Genomic DNA, 16,309 nt, shown 5'->3' with positions numbered 1-16,309 from the left:
CTACCCCGAAACCATCTACTCTCTACCCCCTTCTGACTGCATGAAAGGTGATCTGGAGGAACAAAACAGACCGTATCCCACTTACCTCCGTCTGAGGCAGCAAGGAAAGAGCAGGGAGGAGAGAGAGGGAGAGAACACATGGGACATTAGAGAGGTGAAGTGGATAGCCCCGCTGTGTCTCAGGCAGTACGCTGAAATCAAATTCTCATCCAAACACAATCTATTACTCCTGTCAGATGGAGCATTGCAACATCTAGAGAAAAAAAACACTCCTCTAATATGTTTGTGTCATAACCATCCTACAGAGCTTAATTTGAAAGACAGCATGGTAATCACTCTTTGGTGTGATTTCAATATTCTAAAGTGATTCTCGTGACCCATCTTTATCAGGGTGTGCATACACACACACACACAGGTTTGGGAGCTTGACTAGCACCATGATATTCACGCACAAGAGGATTAGGGCTCCTTTGACTAATCTCTGCCATCTCCACAATCCTGTCATGTTTTTTTTTTACATTTTATCTGATTGAGTTGGCTCCTAGGGGAAATTCCCCTCCTTGAAAAATGTATTATCCAGTTTTCTCTTTAGGGTTTTACACCAAGTGTACCTACAGTCATTTATAAAACAAAAGCGTTCAGTCAAAACTTTATGGTTATCACCCATACCTTCATAAAATGAATGTGTCCTTTTCAAAATACTGTTTAGAGAAACAGTATTTAGAGAAACACTTGAAAAGTTAAGCATGCACAACTTTTATGTGCATCCGTAAAATCCTGACATCAGTCAGGATGGGGTCACTCGTAAGTAAAGACTATCAAGCTATTCTTTTTTTGTGTGTTCTGTGAGAGCGTGTGTGTCATCAGCTGTGCGTCTGGACTCACCTTTCATGGCCTCGGCGATCTGGACGAGCTCCGTCACACACGCTGCCACATGCTTCGAGTGCACAGCCAGCTGCTGCTTCTGCTCTGGTGTGGGCTTCTGCAGCACCTGAAAACACAAGAGCCAAACATGTGCAAAGGCACACACACACACACACACACACACACACACACACACACACACACACACACACACACACACACACACACACACACACACACACACACACACACAAGAAGCGAAGCAAAGGTAAACACAAGGTAAAAGATTAGTCAGAGATAATTCTTTACAAAACAAATCTGTTCATTTTTAATCTTTCTTGATTACATGTTAAGAATTCAGAGTATAATTTATAATTAACTTGCTGAAAGACACTAACCTATGTTGCAGAATGTAAAAGTTGAGGATCCGTTTTTGTTACTTGAGCAACTATTTCTGTAACTAAGTTATATATTGTGGATTTTAAAGTCCTTCGTGTGCCTGATGTCTTGCCAGACTCGGTATGATGTGCCCATTAATTATGCAAACGAGATCCGTAATTATGATACTTAATGCATTAACTGGCAATTTGTCTCACATGGACACACTTGTCTTCACGCAGTCTTCATGCAGTAATTTTTGCAACAAAGCAATTTCATCAGAATGAGTTGCTAATTTCTATGCAAATATATTCAACAACAGAAAAAATAAACAAAAATCAAAATCAGATTTTCTAAAGGCTTGCATAGCGGCCTAACACAATTTTTGCATTTTATCCTATGAGGAAGTCTGAGACTTTTTTATCAGTGCAGGGTGAGTGCAAGAGGCCAGGAGATGCACACAAAATCACTTGTATCCTTTATTTATGAGACTACTTCTTTCCAACCTGCAAGACTTGCTCCAGAAGGTTGATGTATCCGGTGGTGCACTCAGAGCCATATTGCAGGGCTTTACTCCTCAGTTCCTCACTGACTTCAGGGTGATATGCTGCTTGCTGCAAGGGTAAGAAAACAATACAGGAGAACAGGAGATTTAGGATAGGACACTGAAATTGTTCCCATAGGAAAGGTAACATTTAACACGAGTGCAAATGCGCTGCGTGGGGTCAGGGAGAGCATATTGAGAGAGCATTTTGCACATTACATAGTTCCAATTACAGATAAAATTCAAAGCTACCAGAAAATCAAGTCTTCAGTCACTGTTGTGCTTTGATTTTTAAAACCACAGCCTGCAATGTTTGTACATGGTTTTATTTTTGTCTTTTTACAAGCGCCCTGCTGTTTGCTGAAGGACGTCCTGAGTGATGCTTCGCTGCATGACTTTGAAAAGTGACTGAGTCATTAGCAGTGGGAGCAGACATACAGTAGACTAGCCTCTGTAATATCTGCTCTCCACAGGCTGGGCTCACATGCTCCCTGGCAGCCTGGTGCTGTCTGCGTGAGGTCTGCTTTGGTCGAGCAGTGTGGATTAGCACCTTGCAGGTAGTCAGCATATCGGAGATGGCTTTGCGGCTCAGGTTGGCAGTGGCGATCACATCCTCCTGCTGAGCAGAGTTGCCTGCGGCCACTGCCTTGGCTGTTGCTATGGTGATGCCCTTTGTCATGCGGGTGAACTCCTCAGGTGAAGTGGACTTTTCTGGGACGTCCTTGGACTGGAACACCTGACACGATGATGAGCCACAAGCACAGGTTGATATAGCCATGGAGCTCAGATATGATAATACACGAGTGCACGTGAATGTTGTAGAGCAGTTATAGACTTAAATGGACAGAAAATATTGACATAGAAACCAGAATAATTAGAATGTAAGGTCATCTGATAAGAATTAGCAGTTTATTCAAGGGAAAAAAACAGTCTTAAAATCTTCCTTCCTCACTCACATCTGCTACCCAGACCCTGATAAGTGTTGTGGGAAACCTGCAGGAGTTAAGAAGGAATCAGGAGGAAAAGAACTGGCCATAACAAAAGAACACAGAACAAAAAGCTTCTCTGTCCCCTGAATTATAGATACAGATATCTTCCTTGAGATCTTTTTTCCAGAAAAGCAGGGTCTCAACATTTTGACTCCAAATAAATCATAAAGAAGACCTTTGACCTGTCAGGTGCGCTTACCGTCAGCTCCTGCTTGATGCACTCAATGGCGGCTTCAAGTGCCCTCGTCCCACGGGTGGCTTCATCCTCTACTGCCTTCACTGTTTTGAGGAGCGACGTCACGTTGGTGACCATGACCTGTCAAATAAGGAGCGCAACGATGAGACCTATAGACAAACCAGGAGGTGGAGCTCTTTCTCCTCAATGGCAAAACATATTACATTATCATTGCTTTTCTCTTCAATGATTCTTATACAGAGAAAATGGTGTTGAGGGTGCTTATCTAATGGAGATAAAGACGGAGTGGTGCATTTCAAATTAAAATACAGGATTATTAAATACTGGTAATGTAGTTTATTTACTGTCACAGATGTGGAAAAAAAGCGATTAAAATTTCACTGACTCATGGCGACACATTCTGCTCTGTCTGTGCTGTATTCAAGCAAAGTGTGCATTATGTGCTTGGGAATTTGAGAAACGCCACCAGGGGTTTGGAAGGGTCCCATTTGGAGGTCACCATATGTTGGATGAACTGAAACAATCTGTCAACATGAGGTTGTCCATGGGTGGGCCCCAATTCAGTTTATATGAGAAAACAACCCCCATTTGGACCAGAAGTTTATTTTCTAAACCAGGGGTAGGCAACTCCAGGCCTCGAGTGCCGGTGTCCTGCAGGTTTTAGATCGCACCCTGGGTTAACACACCTGAATCAAATGATTAGTTCATTACCAGGCCTCTGGAGAACTTCAAGAAATGCTGAGGAGTCATTTAGCCCTTTAAATCAGCTGTGATGGATCATGGACACATCTAAAACCTGCAGGACACCAGCACTCGAGGCCTGGAGTTGCCTACCCCTGTTCTAAACCATTGTTTCCAGACCAAATATTTAAAAAATTTCACCCGTTCCATTGTTGCTGGATGCCTGTTGGGTGTTTTAGATATTTAATACCCTTAAAAGAAACAGTAATAGGGGATGCATAAATTATAAATTAGACCAACAAAACCTCAGCTAACTGATTCAACTGATTAGTGTTGATTACTGATTTTATCTGTATTTGTATCCTCTTCATACATAGAAAAGCCATCCATCAGCTGTATTAATATAATTTATTTTTGATCCCTTTTGCAATATGCACACCACATTAGATGTGCACCACCATCTTCACTGTATTTTTACATTTTATGACACTGTGAATCTTCTACATTGTGCCTGTGTCTTCCTTCCACTGATATTAAAGCCGGTACAAAAACCCTGCATTACTGTAGTTCCAGCAGTGACAATGCAGAACATCTTGTTATAGTTTTCAGTAAAGCACACAGTCCCCTCCCTCTCTCTCCTGCATAGAAAGTGATGGCTCAAGTCCCACAGATACGACAAATCTTACACATCCTGATAACAGCTGTCATATCCTCCTTGCAAAAAACAGCTTCACGCTGCATTGCAACCACATATATCAAACTAGAGCAACAATGCAAGGAGAAAATTTATAAATACATATCTACATGGAGCATCCTCTCTGTGAGCGAGACTCAGCTGAACAATAAATTAAAGATACGCGCCACAAAAAAAATAAAGAAAGAAAAAAAAAAATCACTGCACAGCTAAACAGATATGACAGTTTGAGTGGTTTATTTCCTCACCTTGGCAGCACTCTTCAGCTGATACATGGAGGGGTCGTCAGCTGGTTTGCCTGCAGCACATTTGGTGGCACCAATGAGTTCGGCCAGAGCCTTGGCCACATCCCGCACCGCGTTTATCAGAACCACCTGGGGGGATAGAGCTGGAATCAATACAGCACAATGGTCAAAGTAAAGGTTTATCAGTTGAGCCCTAGGGAGAGGATTTACCACTGCAGTCCTTATCACTCCCACCTTGTCATGATACTTCAGACTTAGTGGAGGGTAGAGATAGAGACATATACACAGGGGAAGGAAGAGACCATGTTTATCAGATCAAACTGCAATTATATAGAAAAATCTTACATACTTACTACTATCTACAAGAAAGATAGTAGATGACTAACAATAGAGTACCATATTATGATGACTGCTGAATTATAAAAGGGCTTTCTGGAGATAAATATATACTTTTTTAACCACTCTATTTCAGATTCTGATTACCTGTGTCTCTGGGTCCTCAGAGCCCATACTGGTTGCTCCCAGTTTGACCACTTCTGTGAGCTGAGTGATGGTCTTTGCTGAAGACTGGGCAGCCTGGGCCAGTTTCTCCTGGGTTGACGCTGCCCCAGCAACCAGCAGCTTGGTGTCTTCCACTAGTGCCTTGGCTGTCTTCAAGATGCTTTCCCTAAAGGATGGGACACATTGTGACACAATCTGCTCCAAAGTCACACTTAACAGCGATAGGAAAGGAAGCCATGACTGCTTTCTGAGCAAAACTACTGCACATTATGTGAAATGCAGGTCAGTATTTAGCTTTATTGGCAGCTGCATTTCTTTCAAGTGAGTCATCAAAACAAGACTGAGGCTCAAGTGTATGGAGAACAGTGTAAGTGCAGCAACTTAAAGATATAACTCCCATGTGCCGCGAATCTGTAAATCCATTTCACATTTTTAACATCTGAAATGGGACTTTATGGTAACAGGAGGTTTAGAGTTTTGGTCTTTGTCTGAATGTCTTGCTTGTGTCTCATCGCACCTGTGGTCTGCAAAGGACTCTTCATTCTCAGGGTTAAGTGTTCCAGCTGAGGCGAACATGATGGTGGTGTCCAGGTCAGCAATAATTCCAGAAACTGCGCCTGCTGCAGTGATACAGGCCTGAGTGCCTTTGTTTCCTGCTTGTAGGGCTGAAAGTACCAAGGACACCTGGAACATGCATGTGTTACAATAGTTAGACAGCAAGGTCCCTTAAACATCTTGTTAGAAGGCGTAAAACAGCTAAAAGTTAACCTTGTTGATATATTGTGCCGGTTTAATGATTGTACAGCAGGTGTTTTCTGAGACTTTTATAAGTGAAATGAGTTACCCTGCAAATGTTCAGAAACATCTGGAAGATATAGATTAAACAAGGAAGCTGGGAATAAGAGGAATGGGCCCCACTAAACGTTAAATCAGAGTCTGCTATTCATTCACATTAAGTCAGTGAGCCTAATGCTGCAAGTCACACAACTCCCTCGAAGACTCGTGTCTGCTCATCACTCATAAACAAATGGAGGGCCCTGAGGTGTGCATTTCAACAAGGCACAAGCTTCACATATCAACAAGTGTGAGAGCACAAATTATTCAAGACTGATATGAGCGCCGAATCAAATCATTTCCTTGGAGTGAAGACAAAATGTGTGAGCAGCATGGCTAGAAGCTGCCAGGGTCACAGCATGGAGACATTAATATTGTCAACTGCACAGTGTGAGGGTGGTCAGAAGAACATGGCCTCATGAGTGCTACAATAATACAGTGAGGCGACGCTAAAATTTGATTCATTTAATCTTTTTTTCTACAAAATGTAAGATTAAAAAAATAATAATAATAATAAATTATTGTATTATTATATATTACTGCACAAGCTTATCTTCTTTATAGCTTTATGTGATTAGCTATAATTAAAGAATACAGCTATAACACTGAGCAATGATTTAACCATTTTGTAAAATGCTAAAACTGAATTCATGTTTCATGTTACATAGATGAGATTTTGAAAGTCAAAATAATGTGGAAAATTAGCTTTTTCCCCTGAATGAGCCGTTTAGGTTTCTATCCATATCGCTTACCTTCTCTGTGACTGCACGGGCGCACTCGATGAGCTCCCGTTTGGAGAAGCTGTCAGTAGGGCTGAGCTGCAGGGCTCCAGCCTTCTGGACCAGGTAAATACAGCCATGGCCCAATTCTTGCACCCGCGTCTTTATCTGGAAGCCAACCTGAAAGCATAACCAGGCATCAGCTTCACTGCAGCCATCTCATTTGTGTCATTATACTACACAATAATCTCCTTAACTGGCATCTCTCTTATCCAGCGGGTGGGTGATAAATGATTTCAAGCACCCTCAGAGAGGGAATGCTGGCACTACACCTTTAATTTCCAGACTGCAATTCATGGGTGGGTGGTACTTCATTACAAGCATCACTATAGGCTTTTAGACTTGTAGAGGCAAAATGTCGCTATGGTAACCAGCAGTCTGTTATATACAAGATATTGATAAGAGCGGTGTGCTTATTAGTGCAATATTTCCACACATTGCTGTCCTCTGGACAACAGAGAAAAGCTTCAAGTCAAGAGTCCGTGGGTGCTGCGAGAGACTGATGCTGGAGGGTTACATTTCTGTTTGATCTCACATTGCTGGTGCAGCCTTGAGGAAGAGGCGTCATATCAAAGAACACCAAACATCTGCTCTGATCAGTGTGTGAGCAAATACATCCGGAAGCATTTTGGTGTAAAATGCAGACCTATGCTGATAACTCAGTCTGACATTTCTGCAGCACAATTGCTAAAAGATGCAATGAATAATGATTTTTTTTTTCCATACAGGAGTGTAACGTTCCCCCCACATCCTCCACAAAAAAGAAAAAAGAAAAAAAGTGTTCTCACCTCCTCTGGCTCTGCAGTGGCTGCAGCAAGGTATCCTTGGTGTGCCAGCTGTCCGTAGTCCACCGTCACCTGAGAGGCAAGGCCACCGAGCTCTTCGGGGCAGGTTACCGACTTAGTCATCTGCGAGAATATGCATCAACTGATTAATGTTCCTTCAGCACTATTGTCAAACATTGGCATTGAAGATTTAATGTAAATACTGCAGACGTGAGTTACGCATGAATATTGTAATGCATTTGCATGCTCACCATCTCCTGTGCTGTGATGGCAATGGCCTTAGAAAATTTGACCATGGTGGTTTGGTAGTCTACAAAGGAACCCTCGGGTTCAGGGGGTGTTCCTTCAGCCAGCTGTAAAGATTAAACGGTAGCTACAGATTTGGTTTAAGGTGTATACATAAACAAATATTCACAAATATGAATTAGAAAATCAATAACCTAATTTCGCTTAATAATGAACAATACAGAGTTAGTTTTATTCTGCATCATTTGAAAATCCTTTAAGTGTATCTTGCTTTGTCCATTGATGCAGGTTCCAGAAAGAAATGGAAAATTTTTGCACACCAGACAGATCAGGCTGATCATTAAATATGTAAGGATGATATGCTATCTGCCTTTTTCAGATGCATTTGTGCTCTGAGTCCAAAGAGAGAGCGCTGAGTGTTTTATTTTTTCAGCTGGAGAATGTCCAGTGAATTAGTAAATATGTTGGTTGCAGTGCATTGACAAAGTCAATAAATCTTAGATAGACAAAATACTTGTAATGTCCTGGATGTCAGATTACACCAAAACAGTATACAATTTTTATTCTTTACTTCACATGTGAAGGATACATATGAAATTTCCTACAATTCCTACAAAAGTCTACAATGAATAGATTAAAAGTGCTGTGCTGAATTTGCTAATTCCAACCTTATTTCTTTCCCCTGAAGCAGATACAACCCCATTTGTTTCACAGTTACGTGTCAAATGATATATTTTTTTAAATGTATACATTTATTAAGCCGTTTCCACTTTGTGTTCTTCACGGATATTCCATTTTCTAGATAACATGCACATTCTAATTAAAAGTGTAAAAGGCACAAGAAGGGAAAAAATAGGTGTTTGCTGAACTGGGCCAAGTGCTTTACATCTGAGTTTGCACATGTCGCTGTCAGTTACTAACTAGACTGTCAACACACATGTCCTCTAGCAATATGACTGAAAACTAACATCACCAGTGGGCTGTGGATTTTAAAACGTGCCATCTTCTGGACTAATAAGAGTCATAGACAAGCACACTCTTTCAGAACACCCACTGTGGCTTTGAGAGAAAGCTCATTCTGCTTTCAGACAAGTCGGGGGTCAAGTGGCAACTTGAAATCCACTCAAAGTACCCAAGAAACATTCTCTTGAAACTGAATGACGACAACAACAATCTTTACTCACCCTGCCCATAGCCTCAGCGATGGACTCTACCATACCCCCAACCATGCCGCCCTCGCTCGCTGCCTCATTCAGAGTCACCATGATGTCGTCAACAGCCTCCTTCATCAGCTGGGCTGCTTCATTGATGGCATCGTGTGTGTGGGATGCCTGAGGACACGGGCAGCTGATTAACGTTACTGTGACGCCATCTCGGTTTAGCCAGGAGGTAATTCATCAGCTTGACAACAGCTCTACAGTGCACCTCAAGCTAGTAAGAACTCAGTGTCCAACTAGAGGACGTGTCACCAGGCTGGTTCCTTTCTGATTTAAGAACAGACATCATCCCTGCTGGCTAATAATTCAAACTTAGTCTAGTTTGTACAATTGTAAATCTATATCTCAGAATGTAGCCATAAAAATAAAATTATAAAAGCCTGGGGTAGTCAGACAATCTGATAAGGAAAAAAAAAAGCTTCTAAGGAGCTCATTTCAATGTTTTATGGCTGTAATGATGGCAGCAGAGTTTGAGTAAAAGCACAATCATTTCAGAATGGGATTAGAAGTTGTGCAATGAATAGGTTTAAAAAAAATCACTTAAATCTTAAAATCAATTCCAGCACTAATATAGAAAACTTAAAAAGAACTCCTGAGGCTTTGTTCTGCTCAGTTTGATAATACAAATGGTTTATAGCTGAAAGAATTAGAGAAACTGTGAAAGAAGGGATTCATTAATGTGCAACAATGAATGGACTGACAACGATGGACAAAGATGTTCCATTATTTTTGAAACTCGTTGTTTTCCATTCCATTACAGCTCATCTCTGAAGTCAGGCAAAACACAGCATCGACACGAATAGTAAAATTGACTCTGTGCACTACCTTTGGGTTTCCCCCGCCTTCCTTGGCAGCATAAAGCATCTGCAGGGCGGACTCAGCAAGCGTCTTGGTCTGGTCCAGGATGGTCATCTGCTGCTGATGGTCATGCAGCTTAGAGGCCAGGCCCACCGATGCCATAATGAGTGGCTCAAAGTAACTGGCCAGCTGGGTTACCTGAGACAAAGCATTTAGGACAGTAGTCAGAGAAAAGTTGAACCAAAACATACAAAACTGTGTGTTTGCCTCCTAAATTCAGAGGGAATGAAGAGATACACTGTCAGACTAGCACCTTGTGTCCTAGTTGGGCAGCTTCGCCTCGGGCAGCTGTAAAGACTGGATCAATGAGATGACCAATCTCCTGTACCGAGGATGTCAGCTGCTCCTGGAGTGCCTGGTGAGTTACAACAGCAGAGAATTACAGTAAAAGTCTCAACAGAAAGACTACAGATCTCATTAAGTTCCTCTTCCCTCTCACACAGGATACAGCTGATGGGGGATTTGAACTCACTTCCATGGAGATATCATCTCTGCAGGGTAGGGTCTGGCCAACCGCTGCTAGTGAAGCTTGCTCAATGTCCCGGATACACTTATTGATGTTATCAATGGAGTAATCACACTCCCTCTGTCCCGGTGCCTTGTCCCTGTCACCAGAAATAATGGGAAAAAAAGAGACAAATGTCTCCACCTTAATGTGCAAATAAATATATAATAAGAAAATCTGGAGATTTGAGTTGTAAGAAAAATGATGCTCATATCTACCCATAGCAGATTAGCTTAGATAAATATAAACAGTGAAAACAAGGAAAAGAAGCTTGCTTGGTTAAAAAAAATAAAGATCAAAAAATGAAAAAATATATATTCACCTAAAGCCCTAAAGCTCACAAATGAATCTGTAATGCAATCTGTAATCTTGCAGTCATATTATTACCATGGGCTTTACCAGGCAATCAGCACATAGTCACAATGGTCTGCCTAGCTAATCAGCCACTGGCTTGAAACTCATTTTTGTTATGCAGGCATGAGAACGCCATCATTTTTCATTCAGCTCCCGAGAGAAAGTGGCAACACGTTTCCTTCAAATGCTTGAATACTCGAAAAATACTGACAGTCAAGGTTAAATGTTAATGTCTGTTAATTGTAGGTCTTAGTTGCTGTGAGAGCTGATAGGACACCACATAATGAAATGTGTTTCAGATCCACCGTAGCGAGCCCCACCGTTCGCTAATCTATTACTAAGCAGTGGGGAACTCAGTAGCTATATACTAATGCATCAATTTCCTGCTTAGCTGAAAAGATGTCACAAAAAAGTCCTCCAATATGAGAATTTATTTTCTCTCACTGCAAGGAAACCTTTCTAAACTTTGAAGACATGGCTGCAGAGACAGATATGATCACAGGCGGGATTAACACAAACCTAATAGAGGTGATGAGACTCTTGATGGAGTCAGAAACTGTCCTGGAGTGGCCGGCTAGTATGGACCAGGTGGGGGGATCTTTGGGGTTAAGGACCAGTGAGCGGGCTGTTTCTAGAAGGTAAGTGGAGCTATCGAGCATGGAGCGGGCTGAACGCACAATGGGCTCCTGTGCTGCTGAGCCCTGTGGAAATGAAAAGATTAGTGTAGGAGAAACAACGGCCCAGGTAACAGCTCGACAGTGAAGAGCTAGCTATACTGGTCTGACAGCTGTTAATATTCCTTGACTACCTGAGCGAGATCAAAGGTGCAATCAAAGGGAGGGATGAGATTAGACAGGCAGCTTTACACAGACTCACGAAGAAACATCTTCAGTCTTTATGATACGAGCAAAACCCCCCCTTGACAATTAGATTAACAAGCTGAAGATTAGAGCAGCTGTGCTAAGAGAAAGTGCCGTTAAACACTGCCCTCCAACAGATTACAGCCATAAAGCTTTTAGAGGACTATGCGCAAACTATTGCACTCAGATTGAACAAAAAAATACATCCTTCTTTTTGAGCCTTTCCTTGACAATAACAAAAGGACCTCAATTCAATTTCCTCTCCTGCTCACAGCACAAACCTTTGCTTGTTGGCTCAAGTAAAAGGCAGTTTTTAAGCAAACTGAATACACAAGTCACAAACACTCGTTTAATCTCACTGAAAAGCGCAATATCTTCTGTAGGATGAACTGAACATTTTCACTGCTCCTAAAAAAAACAGTCACAGATCTCATTTGTGTTGTTGAAAAGATTTTTATTAACTTTCCGTCATTTAACTAGAAAAGGTGAAGGACATTTTAAAGGAGCATTATAAACAAGCATCAACTGAACGAATACCTCATTGCTGATCTGAGCTGGAATGCTTGCAAAATCGGGGTTGTTGGCAAAGGTCGTCAGGTTTTCCACAGCCTCGAGGAGCGGGGCTGTAGCAACGCGGCACCTGTTTCTATTCTCTTCGGAAAAATCCCCATCCAAGGCCTGAAATAAGACAGTCATGAATATTTGTTCATTTGGCTGTTTTTGTAAGTGTGTAACTACTTATACACACATCTGTATCTTCTCACTTGACGAAAAAGATATCTGTAACAAATTTACACTCAACGTTTTGATCAGTTGGAGAGTTGACCTTGATGGTTTTGACGAGGTTGGCTGTGGTGTTGGCCACCTCTTTGGCTGACTGGACAAACTGTCTCCTAGCCACTGGGTTGGAAGTTTTAGAAGAGGCCAGGCGACAGGCGTTACAGAGAGCCGAGGTGTGCTTGGCTACAATTGTTGCTGCAGACAAGACCTTATGAACAAATGAACCAAAACCATTAACAAAGAGGAACAGCTGTATAAAATAAAATTAGGTAAGGCATGGGGGCATTGATTCTTTAAACACAGAGGTCAGGTTTATTCTTAAAAACTGTATTTAATTAAAGAGATATGACAGAATTAACAGCAAGTTATTAAAGACTACTCAGTCTCCATATGCCAGGGGACTAATGTTCTGCAGCCTTTAATGGATCTTACCTGTGAGGGACTGCTGGCAGGATCCACTAAGTTCTGACAAGCCATCTGTATAGCTTGGTGGGCTCGTGCAAACTGAATGGGATCCACCAGCCCCTCGTGGCCTGACTGACTACTGGGATCAGAAACGCCTACAAGATAAGAGGCCTGTGGAGTAGAAAACAAAAGCGTGTTATGTGCTCCCAGTTACACTGGATACCCCCCAAACACAAAGGGACACAAAGGGGAATACAGAGCAGGCCGTGGCCAAGGCTGCTACACCCACTCCATAGGAATGGGGTCCACATCTTATGAGTCTGTGGTTGGGACACCAAGAGCTGATAAATGTTGAACAACCATTGTCCATGAAAACCATCAAGAGAACCTGCACAAACACTGAAATTCTCTACGCCAACAACAATGCGAGTGCCTATATCTATGACTGAGTGGACAAGAGCTTCACACCAAAACCCAAAACAACCCAAAACCCACACAAAACAACAAAGACAATGACTCTGTGTGGCCACCAACAGAGCACAACAGAAAGGACTGGATGTCCCACAATCATCTGACATTTTCTGTGGAACACACAAGAAGATGACCCCACTCCTCTGCATTTCAAGTAGTGATCCAATGTTAGATGTGTGATTCTGTATGGGGTAACACCTTAAATAACCAGGCTGAAGCTCGGTTAATAAAGAGGGAGCAAAAGCTAAGAAAGCCAGATCTTAAATGATCCCGGCCAAGTGCTCCCAGTTGTATTACTTAACCCCACCTACTAGGAACCTGCAAGACAACACAGAAGGACAACCAGGGGAAAACCCAGCAGTGCAAGGCCAAGGAAGAGATCCGTTACATCATTCATAGCTGTTGATTCACAAGGCTAATACCTCCACTGTTCTTAGACTGGTGCAGATCGATCCAATAGGACATCACACAAAGTTGGTACTAGTCAGCTGGCAGGGTGAAGATTGTTTAATGTCTGCTCTGAGTATGTCAGATATTTGCACCTCTGTTGGGTATCGACTAGAAGGGTTCAGGGCAGCAATTCATGCGTGAAAGTGATTTCCACCTTGTGAAGATGTCTCAATTTCCTTTTACGCCGTATGTCTTGGGCTATGTCAACCTTAAAAATTGATAGCAATTTGCTTTTTTAAACAAAGTGTGTGTTTAATTCTAGGTATCTAAAAATAAAGAGAAAAAGGGAAGGCGAGCGCAGAAGCAGGGTAAGTCAGAGCGAGTTAGTATGGCGCTGTGATCTCACCTGTCCTGCAGCCTCTGTCAGCCCACACAGAGCTTTGGACGCCAAGCCCACGCTCTCCCCGAAGGCCACCACATCACCTGTCTTACAGTGCTGAGAAATGCCTGCCATTGACTCCCCTAGGACCTGAGGCACATGAAAATGGAGAAAATGTGGACAAATTAGCTCTTCAGCTGCCTACCATGTAAAATATTTGACAGTTCGTATACATAGTGCACTCAGTTATTTTATACGCCTGTACTTTTGAATTCTCCATGACGCTCTCGATGCAATCAAAGTAGGAGAGCTCGTTGACGGGCTCACTGGGGTTATCCAGCAGACCTCTGACAGCCTGAATACAGACGGAGACACAACAACTTAAACTACAATATTGCATTTCTACGTTGATATCCTTGGAAATTTATCAGCTACTTAATTCAGACCTGAGGCTAACATTATAATTATAAATTGATCTGTGCAGAGATAAATCATCATAATCAAGGCCTTAAATGAACAATATTAATATCATTTAAAACTATTCATAGTATAATCATCGTTAGGCTTCAGAATGTAAAAATGCTCCTGTTATATTAGTGTTGCTAATGCAGCTACTGCACTATTGTTCTGAATGTATTATCCAGCTATAAAACATGGCTATATAGGAGGAATCTAATGGAAAATAGTGGGAAACCATGAGAAAAAAATACAAAACTCATAAACTTTATTTAAAAAACATGAAATGCAGGCATGCATAGAAACCAGAAAACGTCTGTGTGGTATCCTGTATGTGAGGAAAGCTACCTCCAACTCCCTCAAGGCGTTGTCACACTCCTTTTGTCCTGCTGCTTGCTGTGTACAGAGCGTTATCAGCTGGTTAATACTCTCTGTCACCGCCCTGAAACACACAGGCAGCCACACAGCCTCTTTAGCTCTCACATGTGTCCTCTGCATGCACGCACAGGCTGGCTTCACTCACACATGCTTTTAGCCCCCCTATTCAAGCACGGCACTGCCGGCTTCTCGCTGCGATTGGATAACACAGCTCACAGGAGTGCCGAGATTGTCTCGAGTTTGTGTTCAGCCTTGCTGAGCACAGACAGGCTCAAGCCAAGGCTTCCATCTTCCTAATTAGACAGAGAGAAGTCAGTCAGGCCTAAAGCCCTGCGGGACCAGCTGCTTGGCTTCTCTCCACTAAGGGGAGGATACGTACTCCCCCTAGCAATGCCGAACAGACACGCTGTAGGAGCGGCATACAGATGTAGTAAGAAGCTGTTTTCTATAGCTATCATTACTTGCTACAGATCTTGAGCCAGGATTCACATGATATATACTACTGAGCTGTTCACCTCACTGGCAAATACAACATAGCATTCAGAAAATTTGACACATTTCAGGTACTGCTTGAGTTTTATCGCACCTTGCTGCCACAGCTAGGAGATTCTTAGCATTGGCTGCACCTGGATCCACAGACAGAGACTTGGCAGCCAGTAGCAGCTTACTGGATGCCATGGAGATGTTCTTCAGATTACCGATGACTTGGATCTGGTCATCCTTACTCTGTACATGCAAGGAAGAAGAAAAATTCAGGTGAATTTTGTTTTTGATGGTTTCAAATCTGTATTAAATGTTGTGTTACAATTATTAAACAGTATTGGTTAGAGTGTTCTACTTTACAGTAATGGCTATCCTCTTTTGTCACATAACAGGTATTTTTGAGTCTTTGATTGTCAAATTTATGTAATGTTTGTTTTTTAGTCAAATTAATATTGTGTGTATAAGTGACAATTATCGATTAATAATTTGTATGCAATATTATTGTGTTCCAAGTTTATTATATCAAAAAGCCTAACTCTAATTTTTGTTGTCACGGCTAAAAACTGCTGTTCTGATTAAAGAAGTAATGCACTTATATGAGCCTTTGTGGGTTTGACTTTAGTCTCATAAATTCCCCACAAAATTGAATTTTCTCCTGAAACTCAGAGTACCCAAGACCGTTAGGCTATTTCATGTGGGAAAGATTTCCGACAACGGTGCGCGCGCCTCCTTTCACAGAGCAGCACAAACCGGCTCTAACCAGAATAAAAGAGAAGCAGGAGCCTCCGGTGTAGAAAAGAACAAGGGGACAAGTTAATCAGAGTCTCTAGACTTTGAAACCGACACCTCATGGGTCCTCAACTGGCAGCTTCATTAAACGGTATCCACAAAAATCTATTTCAGCGCCAAAAGTGAAGAGGTGATTCCAAGATGCTGGCCTTGAAGGCATGGTTACAAAGAAAAAGCTTATATCTGAGACTATACACTAAAATGAGCCATTTGTGGCAGAAAAACACAAACGTTATCAGGGGAATCTG

At 42.0% G+C, this 16,309-nt stretch overlaps 1 protein-coding gene across 4 annotated transcripts in view; it reads right to left on the bottom strand.

The window, feature by feature from the left end:
* Nucleotides 1-16,309, bottom strand: part of tln2b (talin 2b) — a 93,422-nt gene that overhangs the window by 7,598 nt on the left and 69,515 nt on the right. For 2 of the 4 annotated variants that reach the window (XM_026175918.2, XM_080303932.1), the window contains exons 30-51: nucleotides 15,376-15,515; nucleotides 14,760-14,853; nucleotides 14,221-14,310; nucleotides 13,983-14,105; nucleotides 12,743-12,886; nucleotides 12,333-12,518; nucleotides 12,068-12,208; nucleotides 11,190-11,371; nucleotides 10,284-10,416; nucleotides 10,065-10,166; nucleotides 9,779-9,949; nucleotides 8,921-9,067; nucleotides 7,742-7,843; nucleotides 7,494-7,613; nucleotides 6,679-6,825; nucleotides 5,610-5,776; nucleotides 5,075-5,258; nucleotides 4,595-4,720; nucleotides 2,975-3,091; nucleotides 2,337-2,522; nucleotides 1,749-1,856; nucleotides 886-991 (exon numbers count right to left, since the gene is read on the bottom strand). In XM_026175918.2, the coding sequence (XP_026031703.2) occupies nucleotides 886-991; nucleotides 1,749-1,856; nucleotides 2,337-2,522; nucleotides 2,975-3,091; nucleotides 4,595-4,720; nucleotides 5,075-5,258; nucleotides 5,610-5,776; nucleotides 6,679-6,825; nucleotides 7,494-7,613; nucleotides 7,742-7,843; nucleotides 8,921-9,067; nucleotides 9,779-9,949; nucleotides 10,065-10,166; nucleotides 10,284-10,416; nucleotides 11,190-11,371; nucleotides 12,068-12,208; nucleotides 12,333-12,518; nucleotides 12,743-12,886; nucleotides 13,983-14,105; nucleotides 14,221-14,310; nucleotides 14,760-14,853; nucleotides 15,376-15,515 (3,016 nt within the window). Of the gene's footprint in view, nucleotides 1-885; nucleotides 992-1,748; nucleotides 1,857-2,336; nucleotides 2,523-2,974; nucleotides 3,092-3,631; nucleotides 4,721-5,074; nucleotides 5,259-5,609; nucleotides 5,777-6,678; nucleotides 6,826-7,493; nucleotides 7,614-7,741; nucleotides 7,844-8,920; nucleotides 9,068-9,778; nucleotides 9,950-10,064; nucleotides 10,167-10,283; nucleotides 10,417-11,189; nucleotides 11,372-12,067; nucleotides 12,209-12,332; nucleotides 12,519-12,742; nucleotides 12,887-13,982; nucleotides 14,106-14,220; nucleotides 14,311-14,759; nucleotides 14,854-15,375; nucleotides 15,516-16,309 lie in introns of those variants that run through there. The other 2 variants (XM_026175921.2, XM_080303933.1) reach the window with 2 other exon arrangements.

This window comes from Astatotilapia calliptera, chromosome 7 (assembly GCF_964374335.1).
Source record: "Astatotilapia calliptera chromosome 7, fAstCal68.1, whole genome shotgun sequence".
Classification (NCBI taxonomy): Eukaryota; Metazoa; Chordata; class Actinopteri; order Cichliformes; family Cichlidae; genus Astatotilapia; species Astatotilapia calliptera.
The sequence above is the reverse complement of the archived record's forward strand: the minus strand, read 5'-3'. Positions and strand labels throughout refer to the sequence as shown.